Genomic DNA, 15,981 nt, shown 5'->3' with positions numbered 1-15,981 from the left:
TCAGCTCGCCTGGATCGGGCTGTACGATGATGTGAACAGCTGGAGGTGGTCACTGTCAGACACAAGTTTCTACAAACACGGGGAGGAGGAGTTCAGACGATGGCAGACTGGACAACCAAACAATGCAGCAAGTGAAGAACACTGCACAATAATGAAGGATGGGCTATGGTATGATGTCCGCTGCACAGACAACCAACAGGCAGTCTGCTCTGATGTCAGAGGTGAGAATATCCAGCAGTGAAGTTAAAACATTCCAGTTGAGCTTTTTGACCTCTCCCCTTCTCTGCTGCTCTTTGCCTCTCTGTCTTCACTTACATGAAGGTCATTTAAAGCAGATGGTTGTGAGTCCAGCAGTCATTTCACTGTGAGAAGCTGCAGGTTTATATAAAGAGCTCCATCATTAACAGGTTTATCCCACGTCACTGTCTCAGTCAACAGGGCTGCAAGAGAAGGAGTTGATATGCACACAGCTCCACGGTGACTTCAGCTTCATGCTGACATTCATTAAGAAACATCAAACTGCTGAGAAAAATATTCATATGTAGTAAAACTCAAATAAAGTATGCATCAGTGTTGTGTGTTATGGTGCCTCTGCACAGCATTTCCCTGTGCTCTGTTTTCAGGGCTGGATGTGACATTTGTCCTTATTAACGACTACATGACCTGGACTGAGGCCCAGAGCTACTGCAGAGAACACCACACAGACCTGGCCAGTGTGAGAGACCTGACAGAGAACCAGAAGGTCCAGGAGCTGGTTCCAGCAGGAGGACAAGTCTGGATCGGCCTTTTCAGAGACTCCTGGAAGTGGTCCAATGGGAGTAACTCCTCGTTCAGCCACTGGAACCCAGGGGAACCTGATAATTACAGGGGGACGGAGGCATGTGCAGTAGCAGATTTCAGATCCTCTGGAGTATGGGGGGACAAGAACTGTGACTGGAAGTTTGCATTCATTTGCAACACTCCAGCTAAGTGGTAACCACTGATTCAAACAGTATTCATATCAGATTTAGGTTTGCAGAAAATAAGTTTGTGGTGACTTAAATGTGAGAATATCAACAGATGGAGGAAGTAACTGCTTAGATCTTACTGATAAACCCCGCCCCCTGGTGGCGGGCTGCAGTATAGCTCTAAACTAACCACAGACAGGACAAAACTAACTGATGACACTTTTATATAAACAGGATGCTGATTTTTATCCAAGCAGAAATATCGGAAATGATCATGTTTCATTGTTTTTTTAAGCATCTTTGAACTGGGTGATGAGTCTGATTGGCAATGATGTGATGGAGGCAATGCTGAAGCAGGTAAATCATCTTTTTATTCAAATTTTATCGAAAAACTGAGCAAACAAATGACTGTTGGAAGCAAATTTAAAATAAGATGAGAAAAAACTTTATTGACCCTCAGAGAGTGAATTCACATTAAAGCAGTAAAAGAAACAGTCTGAGTAGGAAACAGATAAAGAGACATTTAAAATATTAAATACAGCAAAATCATTAACAAACCATATGTTTTAACATTATAATGTTTTGGACAGTAACAGTTAGCAAAAGCTCCGCCCCCTTAGTTTCTGTTGCTATGCCCGTCAAGCTTCCAGGACTGTTATCAGCCTAGTTTGTTGGACTAGTTCTGCACTAGTAGTGGTAAGAATACTAGTTGACAGGAACCATAACTGTTAAATCCGGTTTGGGTTATCTCATCTAACAGCTAGACAATCGTTAGTTAGCTCATGTTTGCTAGCTAGCAGTTTACCTTGGAGCAGACATATGTGTGTCTTTTGATCTTGGAGATTTATGTTGACAGTGGGCTCTACCACGCTGTTTAATCCACTGCCAGCAACGCTCCTCTTGTTTTTTGAGTTTGGGAAAGGGGGAAAAAACGACTCCTCCTGCTAAACTCTGAGGGTACCTGGTGTCAGATTTACAAATTCGTATTCACACCGTTTCACCTTATTGCTCAGAGCTCAAAGCCAGTCGGACCTTCTTCTCTTAGTTACGGTTGCAGTAAAAACTTATATGTGTCACCAAACGTATCAAGAAATACAATTACAATACAAATACAAATACAATTCAGCAACATGAGAAAAGCCTGAGCGTTTACAGGAGAAGAAACATTGAAAGTCACAAACTATCATCTGAGGGGAAAAACCCTGAAAAAGAGCTTCCAGAGGATGAAATGTAAATACCAATGCAGAATGTGATCTCTCTGTGTGAGTCATAATGTTTGTCAGCTCCAACAGAAGCTGAAGGACCAGGGGCTGAATGACGACGTCACACTGAGCTGGAGGAAGCAGGCAGATGGAAAAGTCTTCCACAAGGAGAAGAAGAAGACGAGCTTTCATTGAGATTTGCTGTTAATCAGAGAAAAGTGTGTTTCTTTCCTCAGAGTCCTCGTGTGATGTGTGAGAATAGAGCTGCAACAATTAGCAGATTAATCCACTCGTTGCAGCTGTTTTCATAATCAAATAATCATTTTAGTCATTTTACCTCAAATATCTGCTGGTTCCAGCTCCTCCAATGTAAAGATTTAATGCTTTTATTAGTCATATATGGTCATAAACTTATATTTACTTATATTTAAATGTATACAGACTGTTGATTTAGTAAATATGAATTCATCTGTTTGGGCTGAGGGAAATTATAACCGGCAATGTTTTATTATTTTTCACATTTTATAGGTAAAATAATATAAACTAGATTTGACTGGAATCAACTCCAGTGAAAATACACCTTTAAACTTTAATGTCGTGTGGAAACATTCAAATCTAGTTTCATGAGTAAAAACATCTTTCTTCATTTGAGTTAATATATTGCATCAAAACATGCCAAACAGTTCTGAGTTTTAAATATGAATTTTTAATGCTTTTTTTGTCATATATGGTCATAGATTTATATTTACTTATATTTTAACACGTCGGTTTATTAAAACAAGACATTTGAATTCATGTGTTTGTGCTGTGGGGATTTATAACAGAGATTTTTCACTATTTCGCAGATATTTCATTGATACGACTAATAATATTAGATTACATATATTCTTAATGATGAGATAATATACTTGGTTCTTTCAACTCCATATGTTTTGTTTTAGAAATTAAAGTGTCTCTGGGAACAATCCTGTTATGACGAAAGTAAATTTGTTGTGAAAATGTATGATGAAATAACATAATAATGTCTGCAATTACTTTAATAAACATCTTTAATTATTTCACAAACTGTTGGTTTATTTATATAGCCGTGGAGTGAAGTCAGAGTTTGATAAAACTGCCTGTAAAATGATCTGGAGTCCCTGATTCTCTATGAGAAACACTATTAATAAGCAGTGGCACACAATCATAGCTTTTCAGCTTTTCAGCTTTTCAGCTTTTCCTCCAGCTGCACTTCATCCCCTCATCACATCAGTTTGGATTTAAGTCCAAACTTTCAGTGGACTCAGGTTTGTTTTGTTTGTATCCACAAAACTTGGATATAGAGTTCCTTTATTAAGTTCCAGTTGGCTGCATTCTCCTGCATTTGGCTCCAACTCAAAAAAGAGATCTACAAAAAGAGATTATATATGAATATGTAGACACGTGAGTAATTAGCCTCAATGTAAAACATTTGTCTGTCACTCACACAAGCCTTTACAGACATGAAATATAAGGGATACAATGTATGAGACAAGCTATTAATCTCAACCAACTGCAGTAAACCATACACAGAGCATGGCACTTAACAACAATATTATCTTGTCAGTTTCATCCTGTTGGCCTCCAGCATGAGTATCAGTTTATTTGACCAGTGAGCTTCAACCAGTGACTATTTTGTGTGTGTGTGTGTGTGTGTGTGTGTGTGTCCAGTGAAGTGTGTCAGTCTCTGCAGTAGCTTCCAGCTGCAGCAGTCAGTTCTGTTTCTGTTCTGCTGACTGAGGGAGGTTTTTGTACGACGCTTTTTCACTGTGTGAGCACATCCTGACTGTTGATCTCATGATAACTCTGACAGTAGTAAACTGCTGCATCTTCAGCCTGAACTCCACTGATGGTCAGAGTGAAGTCAGAGTTTGATCCACTGCCTGTAAAACGACCTGGAGTCCCTGAATGACGAGTGCTAGCATTGTGAATAAGCAGTTTAGGAGTTTCTCCATCTCTCTGTTGGTACCAGGCTAAACAGTGGTTGAATAAAATAACATAAACATCCTGACTGGTCCTACAGCTGATGGAGACGGAGCCTCCCGGAGCAGACCTCACTGCTCCAGACTGAGTCACTGTGACCTGTCCTCTGGACTCTGAGGACACAGAGACAGAAACATAAAGCAGCGTCATGGTTTTGTGGGCTTCATTTCAGAGGGACGGATGTTGATAGAGGAGAGGAGTTTGATTCTCTGGACTTTACCTGTGAAGCAGCAGCAGAGGAGAGTCCAGATGAGGACGCAGATCAAAGTCATGTTTTTGATGAGGAGGATTTCTGTGGCTTCTGTTGTCATGAAGGACAGCTGTCAGTCATCCAGTGTTCAACTCTCAGGACTATAAAGTCTCCCAGAGCACTGGAGCATGGTGCTGCTGATGCAAAGTGGCTCTCTATGGAAATGCTCTGACTGACTCCAACAGGGACCTGGATTACTCTGATCAACTGATTGATCCATTGATCATCAGCATCATCAGAGTGTTGTTTAAGGATGTTAAAATACAGTTTTTATTTGGTTTTACTTCTTGGAAAACTTCAAAATGTTTGATTCAGGGTCCCAAGAGCTGACCGGAACAACTATAAAAGTCTGTTATTACCTGTTAAATGTACGTGTTGATCTCAGGATGACTGCATCAGACACTTATTGTATTTGCTCTCATGTATTATATGTGTGACTCTTTGGCTGCTAGCTGCCCATTAGTACAATTGTATATATATTATACTGTGTATTGTCTGTTTTTAAGGTGTTCTGTGTTAAAGACATTGTATGTAGCTGGAGAAATCAAAGACACATTTACAATGAAGTCAATCTGAGCTAATTTAATATATGTGCAAGTAAAATAAATATACTGCATTGTATATAAATGTGCATAAGGAAATCTGTTGCATTGTGTTGTTGTTATCAGTTTCCATGTTATCTGTAAAATCTTCTAACAGAGACCTATCTTGGTGAGTTTGTTTGTGTCAAAGTCAGAGAGCCGTGTCTCTCTACAGTGAGAGGTTTTTGTACGGCGGCTCAATGAGTTTGTATCACTGTGGTACACGTTCGGTGGAGGAACCAGACTGGATGTTGGAAGTAAGTCAAATATCTTACATTTTTAACAATTCTAGCCATCTGTCTTTCTGTTTTATATATATTTCACTGTCCAGGAAAAAGATAGTTGTTTATCACTTTCATTGGTGAGTTTTTGACAAAGATTTTGCACTCAGAGAAAAAATTTACTTCAGCAACATAACTTCAAAAACTAATTTTAATGAAAATAGCATTTAAAACCACAGGATGAATCATTATATCCATCTTCAGTGGTAATGTTGCATCTTTAGGGCTTGTAGGTTTAGTTCAGTCAGACAAAGTCAGAGAGCCGTGTCTCTCTACAGTGAGAGGTTTTTGTACGGCGGCTCAATGAGTTTGTATCACTGTGGTACACGTTCGGTGGAGGAACCAGACTGGATGTTGGAAGTAAGTCAAATGTTTATTAAAAAAAAAAGTTTCTGCACAGATTATTATTAAAACATTGCATAATTAATTTAATTATGTTGTTTGATGTTTAATTTTTCCTCCACAATGATAACTGTTGTTATGTTGAATTATCTTCATGAATTAACATTGAACAAAGATAAAGATTGGAGATACAATTTTTTAATAATCTTTATATTTTGTCATGTGTTGTTGCAGGGTTTTTTTTCATCAAATCATTTGAACAGTTTATTCAATAATAACTGAAATCCACATGAAAAACATTTAGTTGCTGTCAGTTTATTTTCTGTATTTATTCATGTTGAATTTAAGAACTTATATCATGTGTAGTTCAGGTTTTACATGCTGTTGATAAGAGTTTAAAAATGTTGCCTGCTTGTTTTATTTCCAGTGTAGTTTGATGTATTTCAGCTCTTTCTGTACGATGATTCTCTCTGTGCTGATATGCATGAGAGGTTTCTTAAAGGGAAGTGAAACAATGTGTGAGTGAGTGAAGCAGAGAAACCATCTGACAGAAACTCCTTAAAGGAGAAGATCAACTCTCACACAGGAAAGGTGTCCAAGTGTCTGCTGGTTGACTAACAGCTGTGTGGTCCCGCCCTCCTCTAATCTGATTGGTGTCTCCTAGGTGATGCCCCTCCCACCCTGACGGTGCTGCCCCCCTCCAGGGAGCAGCTGCAGCAGGGGACGGCCACGCTCATGTGCCTGGCCAACAAGGGCTTCCCCTCAGACTGGAGTCTGTCCTGGAAGGTGGACGGCAGCAGCAGCAGCAGCAGCTGGGAGCAGAGCAGCAGCCCCGGGGTGCTGGAGAAGGACGGCCACTACAGCTGGAGCAGCACCCTGAGGCTCTCTGCAGACCAGTGGAGGAAGGTGGGCTCTGTGACCTGTGAGGCCACCCAGGGCTCCCAGACTCCGCTCTCAGAGACTCTGAGGAGAGACCAGTGTTCCCAGTCCTGATCTGACTCACTGCTTTTACTCTGCTACTGCTCTCAGTCTGCTCTCTTTCTCTGGTTCTCTCATGATGTTTCAACATTAACTTGTTCTTGCTTGTGTTGATAGTTTTAACATTTTCAAACAATAAAGAATTCAATCGTTTATTATAAAAGTGACCAGTCTTTTGAAGTCCTTTCTTTCACATGTGTTATATTTTCGGAGCATGAATCAGAATAATGTGCCAACTTGACAATCGTAAGAAGTACATTTTTTAATAGTTTTAGACTGTAGACATGGTGCAGCCATTTCAATGGTAAATCACAAAGCTAACAGATTTAACTAATTTATACTTTTGAAGATCCATATGTGAAGTTAAAGTCATTAAATTTGTATTTTTATCCAAGATCACTTATCATTCATTTGTAATCCTAAATTCCCAATATAAATGGGGCCCCGTGTGAGGCATTTTACAATCGGCAATTGTTCATAATTGTTCAATATTGATATCAGCATATACATTTTTTGTTTCACACCAAAAATGTATAATCCAATTCCAGACTTGCTAGAAGTCTGTTCTTTTTACACCAGTAGTCTGCTACAGGAGTAGTTACATCTGTTCTCACAAAAGTACACTGTGGTGTAAATTAATTTATTCATACATTTATTGAAAGCAATAAGAGAGATCTGTGTATTGGTGTTCAACATCTTTAAACCATTCATTGTGCTAAGTTAACCATTTGCTGGTGATAAATATCTAAGTTAAACCTACTCTGTAGAAGTTCAAGAAGTTTGGTTCAGCATTTGAATACAGGGTGTTCAATGCAACCTTTTCAGATATTTGCTGTTAATTAAGTGCTCTTTTGTTTTTTTGAGTTTTTTTGTCCTGTTACTGCCGTGCATTTCAGCATAATGAAGAGATGGAGACTGAGTGAGAGCTGCTTTTACTCTGCTACTGCTCTCAGTCTGCTCTCTGTAACTCTCTCTATCTCGCACGTTCTTGCTTTTGTTGATGCTTTCAACATTTTAAAACAATAAAGATTTCATTATGTTTATTAGGTGTCTTTTGACTTCTTTTCTTTGACATATGCTGTATAAGATATTACAGTCCAGTCCAAAACTGTATGTCCAGAGTACATTTTAGAATATTTTTAATACCAATTCTCTAGTTGTTGTTTCCATTTTTATGTAAATTAATTAATCTAGTTAAAACTGTGAGACCATATCAACAGTGAATCCCAAAGATCTCTGCTCAAACTAATTCATAACCTTGAAGATGTGATGTTCAGTTTCTTGTTAAATGTTACCTATTAATTATTCTGAAGTTCTGTCCTAAAAAAATCTAAATAAAAGAAATGTTCACAATATTGGAAATAAATATCAGCGTATCATCTGCATAAAGTTATATCAAATTAATCAAAGACGAGTTTTTAAACCAAAAAATCAACTTTTGTCGTTTTAAAGTTGAATAAATTGTATTTCGTTAATTCTTTGATAACTCTGAGACCCTGAGAGACCAGTGTTCCCAGTCCTGAGCCTAACCCTCATCAATAAACCACTACTGTCTAACTTTGATACATTATTTGTTCACATTGAATTAAACCTCTCAGTGTGTTTCTAAAAAAAAGTACCTTCAAAACATACAACCTAATTAGGATTGTGATATTATTTTTAGAGCTGTCAAAGTTATCTCTATAATAACACGTAAACGCAAATTCCTTTTAACGGAGATGATTTCTTTAACGCATGCTCTGTGAGTATGAGCCCCATAATCTGTAGTTACTGTTGGTGTGAATGAGTTACCATGGAGACGTCCAGTCTCAGATACCAGAGACAGACTCCTCCCCCTCGCCCCTCGCATTACCTCACGGTACATGCACACTTTATTTATTGTTTGTTTTAATATATTTGTTGTATCAGCCTGTTTTGATCCCACCAAGTAGAAGAGAATGTTTCTATGAGCCTTTATTATCCCCATGTGAGGTTAGACAGTTACACTGTCTCACATTATTCACTTTAAGTCTGAAGGATCTTATTTACCTGACCAACCTTTTGTACAATGTGCCTGTTGTTGTGATGATGAGGTCAATCATTTAGTGTTGAGCTCTTTAGTTAACCTTGACACATGTTAAGTTGGACACTACATGCTGTTAGTGTTACTGAGTCATGTTACATTCATCTCTTGTTTCTTTTTGTGCCTCAGTTTGACATGTTTTGCTTTCAGCATACTTATTGAGTATGCGGTATTTCAGGATATATAAATATATTTGTGTGTATTTATAAAAGTTAATCAAGTGTGTGTGTGTGTGTGTGTGTGTGTCCAGTGAAGTGTGTCAGTCTCTGCAGTAGCTTCCAGCTGCAGCAGTCAGTTCAGTTTCTGTTCTGCTGACTGAGGGAGGTTTTTGTACGACGCTTTTTCACTGTGTGAACACATCCTGACTGTTGATCCAGTGAAAACTCTGACAGTAGTAAACTGCTGCATCTTCAGCCTGAACTCCACTGATGGTCAGAGTGAAGTCAGAGTTTGATCCACTGCCTGAAAAACGACCTGGAGTCCCTGACTCACGAGTGCTTGCACGGTAAATAAGCCGTTTAGGAGTTTCTCCATCTCTCTGTTGGTACCAGGCTAAATTGTGGTAGCCATTATAGAAAACCTTCTGACTGGTCCTACAGCTGATGGAGACGGAGCCTCCCGGAGCAGAGCTCACTGCTCCAGACTGAGTCACTGTGTACTGTCCTCTGGACTCTGAGGACACAGAGACAGAAACATAAAGCAGCGTCATGGTTTTGTGGGCTTCATTTCAGAGGGACGGATGTTGATAGAGGAGAGGAGTTTGATTCTCTGGACTTTACCTGTGAAGCAGCAGCAGAGGAGAGTCCAGATGAGGACGCAGATCAAAGTCATGTTTTTGATGAGGAGGATTTCTGTGGCTTCTGTTGTCATGAAGGACAGCTGTCAGTCATCCAGTGTTCAACTCTCAGGACTATAAAGTCTCCCAGAGCACTGGAGCATGGTGCTGCTGATGCAAAGTGGCTCTCTATGGAAATGCTCTGACTGACTCCAACAGGGACCTGGATTACTCTGATAAACTGATTGATCCATTGATAATCAGCATCATCAGAGTGTTGTTTAAGGATGTTTAAATACAGTTTTTAATTGGTTTTACTTCTTGAAAAACTTTGGTATCAAAATGTTTGATTCAGGGTCCCAAGAGCCGACCGGAACAACTATAAAAGTCTGTTATTACCTGTTAAATGTACGTGTTGATCACAGGATGACTGCATCAGACACTTATTGTATTTGCTCTCATGTATTATATGTGTGACTCTTTGGCTGCTAGCTGCCCATTAGTACAGTTGTATATATATTAGTCTGTTTTTAGGAAATGCTGTGTTAGATGAATCATATATAGCTGGAGAAGCCAAAGACACATTTACAATGAAGTAAATCTTAGCTAATTTAATGTCTGTCATTTTAAAATAAATATACTGTATCGTATATAAATCTGCATAAGGAAATCTGTGACAATGTGTTGTTATCAGTTTCCATGTTATCTGTAAAATTTTCTAACAGAGACCTATCTTGGTGAGTTTGTTTGTGTCAAAGTCAGAGAGCCGTGTCTCTCTACAGTGAGAGGTTTTTGTACGGCGGCTCAATGAGTTTGTATCACTGTGGTACACGTTCGGTGGAGGAACCAGACTGGAAGTTAACTGTAAGTACATTTCAATCCTAAATAATTTAAATTTCACATGTATTCTCTCTGAATTTTATAGCTGTAGACCTCAGTACAATGTTCTGTTTGATGTTATAAATTTGGTGTATTTTCAGCAGTTCTTGAAGGTCTCACAGTGTCTTTAAGATGGTTCAAATGCACTCAATGAATCATTTCACTGCACTATAGAGAAAACTTTAAATGTATACATCCTACTGTATTTATTATTCAAAGAAAACTACGAGGTGACACTATTGCAGATCAAGATATTTAAATGTTATTGTATTTGTTTCAAGTTTTAAATGTAGAGCTCCAGAACAATTGATTTCCATGTGTTTGATGTGAATGAGTGATACTCAACTTCATTCTCCAGGCCATTCAATATATTTAATGTAAAAACTTTGAGTTTAAAAAAGTAATTCAGTCTTACACAGTATCCATTTGAATGTTTCAGTGATGAAACCTGGCTCTTCTGTGATGAGATCTGCTCACATGAAGAGAACAAACACAAATTATTTGTTAGGATTTTTGTAAAAGAAGGAAGAAACAAAGAGCGTTTTTAAAAAAAGTCACATACAAAAGAAGCAAAACCTTGTAATTATGAGTAATATTTTGAACTATCTTAATGTTCAGTAACAGAGGGCCGGGTTTAATATTTTATCTTTAGTACTGACACCTGTCTGCTGTCATGGTTCAGCAGTGATGCTTGTCCGTTGCCATGGCAACTGAGCTCAGAGAGAGGGAAGTGAAACTACAAAAGATCAGTTTCATCTGATCTGAAGAAGACCAACAGAACTTGTGACCTCAGGAGACAGAACAGAGATTAATTTACCTCACCCAAACTCTCTCTCTCTCTCTCTCTCTCTCTCTCTCTCTCTCTCTCTCTCAGTGGGTCGAGTCGTCCCCACCCTGACGGTGCTGCCCCCCTCCAGTGAGCAGCTGCAGCAGGGGACGGCCACGCTCATGTGCCTGGCCAACAAGGGCTTCCCCTCAGACTGGAGTCTGTCCTGGAAGGTGGACGGCAGCAGCAGCAGCAGCAGCAGCTGGGAGCAGAGCAGCAGCCCCGGGGTGCTGGAGAAGGACGGCCACTACAGCTGGAGCAGCACCCTGAGGCTCTCTGCAGACCAGTGGAGGAAGGTGGGCTCTGTGACCTGTGAGGCCACCCAGGGCTCCCAGACTCCGCTCTCAGAGACTCTGAGGAGAGACCAGTGTTCCCAGTCCTGATCTGACTCACTGCTTTTACTCTGCTACTGCTCTCAGTCTGCTCTCTTTCTCTGGTTCTCTCATGATGTTTCAACATTAACTTGTTCTTGCTTGTGTTGATAGTTTTAACATTTTCAAACAATAAAGAATTACATCGTGTATTATAAAAGTGACCATTGTTTTGAATTCCTTTCTTTTACACGTGTTATATATTAGGAGCATGAATCAGATTAATGTGGCAAAGTGACAATCGTTAGAACTACATTTTTTCCAGATACATTTTTAATAGTTTTAAGACGTCAGATGCAGGTGCAGCTATTTCAATGGTAAATCACAAAGCCATCAGATTTAACAAATATATACTTTTGAAGATCTATTTGTCAATTTAATATGTCATTAAATTTGTATTTTTACCCAAGATAATTCAACATTTATTTGTAATCCTATGATACAATATAAATGGTGCCCCGTGCGAGGCATCGTACAGTTGGTAATAGTTCTGTACACTGTAATTCTCTCTTTCTCACACATTATTGCTTGTGTTAATGCTTTCAAAATTTTAAAGCAATAAAGATTTTATTATGTGTTTTATAAAATGTCTTTGACTTTCTTTCTTTGACATATATAATATACTCAATATATAGAGTAGTTTTAAGTGGTCATAAGAGGTTATTCTTGAATTGTTGTTCCATTTGTATGTAAATTAATTAAACTAGGTAAAATGTGTGAGGCCATTTCAATGGTGAATCCCAAAGATCTCTGCTCAAACTAATTCATACCCTTAAAGATGTGATGTTTAGTTGTTAAATGTTGCTTCTGCTCTCAGTCTGCACTCAGTAACTCTCCTCTTCTCTCATGATAGCGCAACATTAAAGTCATACTCTTCAGGAATTGCTTAGGTTTGTAATCACAACATTTAGTCTTGACCCATACCTCTCTGGGTCATTCCAGGTTTTAACTTATTTGGAAGTGAGTTTTGGAACTTTGGCCTTTCACCAATATATATTTTGTAGCTATATTCAAAGCCTCAGGACAAAAGATACACTTTTCTGGTGATATAAGTGATTTCTGGTGATATAAGTGATTATTGAGAGTGAAGATTGTATGAAGCTGTATTTTTCATTTTTTTTATAAAGGAAAATCCTGGATTATATACCTTTTAACTTTTAACAACTCTTGCTTGTGTTAATTGTTCCATAACTTTTAAAACAATAAAAAATGTAATCGTGCGTTATATAAAAGTCACATGTGTTTTGACTTCCTTTCTTTGAAATTTATTAGGAACGTAAGTCAGACGTACACACACGAGTAAAAGCAGTAAAAATCTTTTTTCAGATAACATTTCAATTTAAATGGTTTTAAGGTTATGGAGAGTCTTGGTTCCAGTTTTATTTATTATAATATACTTTTAGTAATCACAAATCTATGTTATCAGTAATAATTTTGCAATAGCTGTTATATTTTACCTGTAAAACATTATAAAGATCTGAATTCAATGATATAGATTTTTAGGGTTATGAATAATAATTCACCTATCATCTGCAGAAAAAGTCTTGACATTAAAGCGAGGAAATTTCATTGCATCAAGAACTTTTGATCAAATAAGATCACTCCGAACATATTTTAAAAGCATATTCGCTGTCATGTGTTGATGGAAAAAATTAAATTAGAGGATCCATTTAATACAAATTGACCGAGTTTGATTAAGGGTTAAATCAATTTGATTCATGTAAATTAAGGCGATGATTTTAAATCACGCTCAGTGTCTTACTCTCTACTTAATTATTCTGTGATATTTAGTTTGACTTAACTTCATGTGACTGTTTGCAAATGTTGAGTACAGTATAATGTATCAGCATTATTTTGAAGATTATAACAGTGTGAATACATTTTGTCTTGTAAGAGCAAACATTTTTTGTTTTTATGGCCTCAATTTAAACTTTATGGGATTTTCAACATGAAACGTAAATATTATAATGATAATTAGACTTTTAATTATAGGTGCTGGAATTATACATGTGTGATTCTATCTCTTTACAATAATGTTAATTGTTTTCAGGCTGGAACTGACATTCTGTCCATAATTAATTTAGTGTTGTAGTTTCTGGGTCAGACCAGTTCCTCTCTATATGAGGGAGATTTTTGTCCAGCGTTGTATCACTATGTGAGTGGGAAGCTGTTAGACTGTTGACAGTAATAATCTTCTGCATCTTCAGTCTGAACTCCACTGATGGTCAGGGTGAAGTCAGTTTGGGGAATTCTACAGGGTTTTTAAGATACCAGTGAATGGAGGTACTGATAGCTGAACTGGCTTCACATGTGATAGAGACAGTCTGTCCCAGAACAACAGACTGAGATGCAGGAGACTGAGTCAGGATGATGTCTCCTGGTGAACCCTGCAAACATGAATAACAGTAGTAAGGTTAATGAGACAAATGAGGCTCAGAGAATGATGATTAACATCCAAACAGAAGAGTAGAGTTTCTCTCAGATGGAGAATAGATGGAAGAAGGTAAATGTTTCTCCATCACAGCAGAACATCACTGTGGTGAACCTGGTTTGATCCTGAAGCAAAGTTTTCAGAAGAGAGTCTCACCCTGAACAAGGAGTCCCAGGGTGAGCAGCGGTAGAATCAGTGATATCTTCATTGTGCTGCCGGCGTGTCAGTGTCTCTGAAAGGCCTGGACAGCCACTGATCAACACTGGCCTCTGAACAGCTGGGAGCAGAGAGGAGGACACATACGAAACACACAGAGGCAGTGAACTGTAGCTGTCCTCAACACATCATGCTGTTTCACCCACACTGCTGAGAAATGATCCTCGTATTTATATGGTTGTACATTAAGGACCTTATAATACCTCGGGCAGAGTAGTCAGCCTGTTCAATATAACAGAAATTAAGTGATTCTAGTGAGGACAGGGAGGGTTTGTTGATGTTTTTCATGTTAGAGAGAATGAAAGATGACACCAACTATCTAAATCTTTTTTTTTCCACCTGGGGAAATGTTTAGGTGAAACTGGTGTGTGTGTGTGTGTGTGTACAGTGTGTGTGTCCAGTGAAGACTGTCAGTCTCTGCAGTAGCTTCCAGCTGCAGCAGTCAGTTCAGTTTCTGTTCTGCTGACTGAGGGAGGTTTTTGTACGACGCTTTTTCACTGTGTGAACACCTCCTGACTGTTGATCTGATGATCACTCTGACAGTAGTAAACTGCTGCATCTTCAGCCTGAACTCCACTGATGGTCAGAGTGAAGTCAGAGTCTGATCCACTGCCTGTAAAACGATCAGGAGTCCCTGACTGAAGAGTGTCAGCATAGTAAATAAGCAGTTTAGGAGTTTCTCCATCTCTCTGTTGGTACCAGGCTAAATGATGGTAGCTCCCACCAATAGAAAAAACATCCTGACTGGTCGTACAGCTGATGGAGACGGAGCCTCCCGGAGCAGAGTTCACTGCTCCAGACTGAGTCACTGTGACCTGTCCTCTGGACTCTGAGGACACAGAGACAGAAACATAAAGCAGCGTCATGGTTTTGTGGGCTTCATTTCAGAGGGACGGATGTTGATAGAGGAGAGGAGTTTGATTCTCTGGACTTTACCTGTGAAGCAGCAGCAGAGGAGAGTCCAGATGAGGACGCAGATCAAAGTCATGTTTTTGATGAGGAGGATTTCTGTGGCTTCTGTTGTCATGAAGGACAGCTGTCAGTCATCCAGTGTTCAACTCTCAGGACTATAAAGTCTCCCAGAGCACTGGAGCATGGTGCTGCTGATGCAAAGTGGCTCTCTATGGAAACGCTCTGACTGTTGCTGTCTTCATTGAAACTGATATTTGTAAACTAGTGCTGCTCTCTTGTGGAAATGTTATGTTACTGCTCACTAAAACAGTAGACAGACAGACAGACAGACAGAAAAACTCATGCTTGCAAATAACTTTATTTTTTTCAGGTCATTTACAGTCATTTACATGCATCAATATATAAAACATCATCTTCTCTCTTTTTCTCTCTCATTTCAGGACCGATCTCTTTGGGTGAAGCTGTTAACTTTTGAAAAAAAAAAAAAAGGATTTTGGCTAAAGTATTAACAATTATTTTCCCTTCTGACAGTCAAGATTTAAACATAACAACAATTTTCTTTCCCCACGTGCCTTTAGTTGCCTGAACCAGTGAGGTGCCAGAGTAGAAAAAACATAGTTGCTGTGACCGTTTCTCTTAGAATCTACTTTTATAAACTACATTATTTATCTACAACAGCAAATGTGTTGTAAAGGCCCGATGAAGCTGCGAGGGTTGAAGCCCAAATCTAAAAAAAAAAAAAAATGTCCCCAACATTATACCATATAATGAGGACTAAATAAGCAATTTATTCCAGTTTCACACTGAAAAACAAATTGAATGCTGAATCCTGATTGGTGCAAAGAAGTACATGAGCCTCGTCCAGATATAATCAGTGAGAAATCCACAGAAAAAAACATATGAAATGGCCAGAATTATTCTACAGAT

General features: G+C 38.7%; 4 gene segments (V, D, J or C); 2 read left to right on the top strand and 2 right to left on the bottom strand.

Annotated features, from left to right (window-relative positions):
* Positions 1 to 4,535, bottom strand: LOC131984422 (immunoglobulin kappa variable 4-1-like). The segment is given in 4 exon segments: positions 1 to 69; positions 707 to 854; positions 3,936 to 4,263; positions 4,371 to 4,535. Coding segments are annotated over 4 exon segments (636 nt in total).
* Positions 4,536 to 5,370: 835 nt separating this feature from the next.
* Positions 5,371 to 6,818, top strand: LOC131984918 (Ig kappa-b4 chain C region-like). The segment is given in 2 exon segments: positions 5,371 to 5,622; positions 6,269 to 6,818. A coding segment is annotated over 1 exon segment (258 nt).
* Positions 6,819 to 10,068: 3,250 nt separating this feature from the next.
* Positions 10,069 to 12,071, top strand: LOC131984915 (Ig kappa-b4 chain C region-like). The segment is given in 2 exon segments: positions 10,069 to 10,283; positions 11,173 to 12,071. A coding segment is annotated over 1 exon segment (261 nt).
* A 2,565-nt stretch (positions 12,072 to 14,636) lies between these two features.
* On the bottom strand, positions 14,637 to 15,130 carry LOC131984421 (Ig kappa chain V region BS-5-like). The segment is given in 2 exon segments: positions 14,637 to 14,971; positions 15,079 to 15,130. Coding segments are annotated over 2 exon segments (387 nt in total).
* Between the last annotated feature and the right edge of the window lie 851 nt (positions 15,131 to 15,981).

This window comes from Centropristis striata, chromosome 14 (genome assembly GCF_030273125.1).
Source record: "Centropristis striata isolate RG_2023a ecotype Rhode Island chromosome 14, C.striata_1.0, whole genome shotgun sequence".
Classification (NCBI taxonomy): domain Eukaryota; kingdom Metazoa; phylum Chordata; class Actinopteri; order Perciformes; family Serranidae; genus Centropristis; species Centropristis striata.
This window is presented reverse-complemented; position numbering and strand designations above follow the sequence as displayed.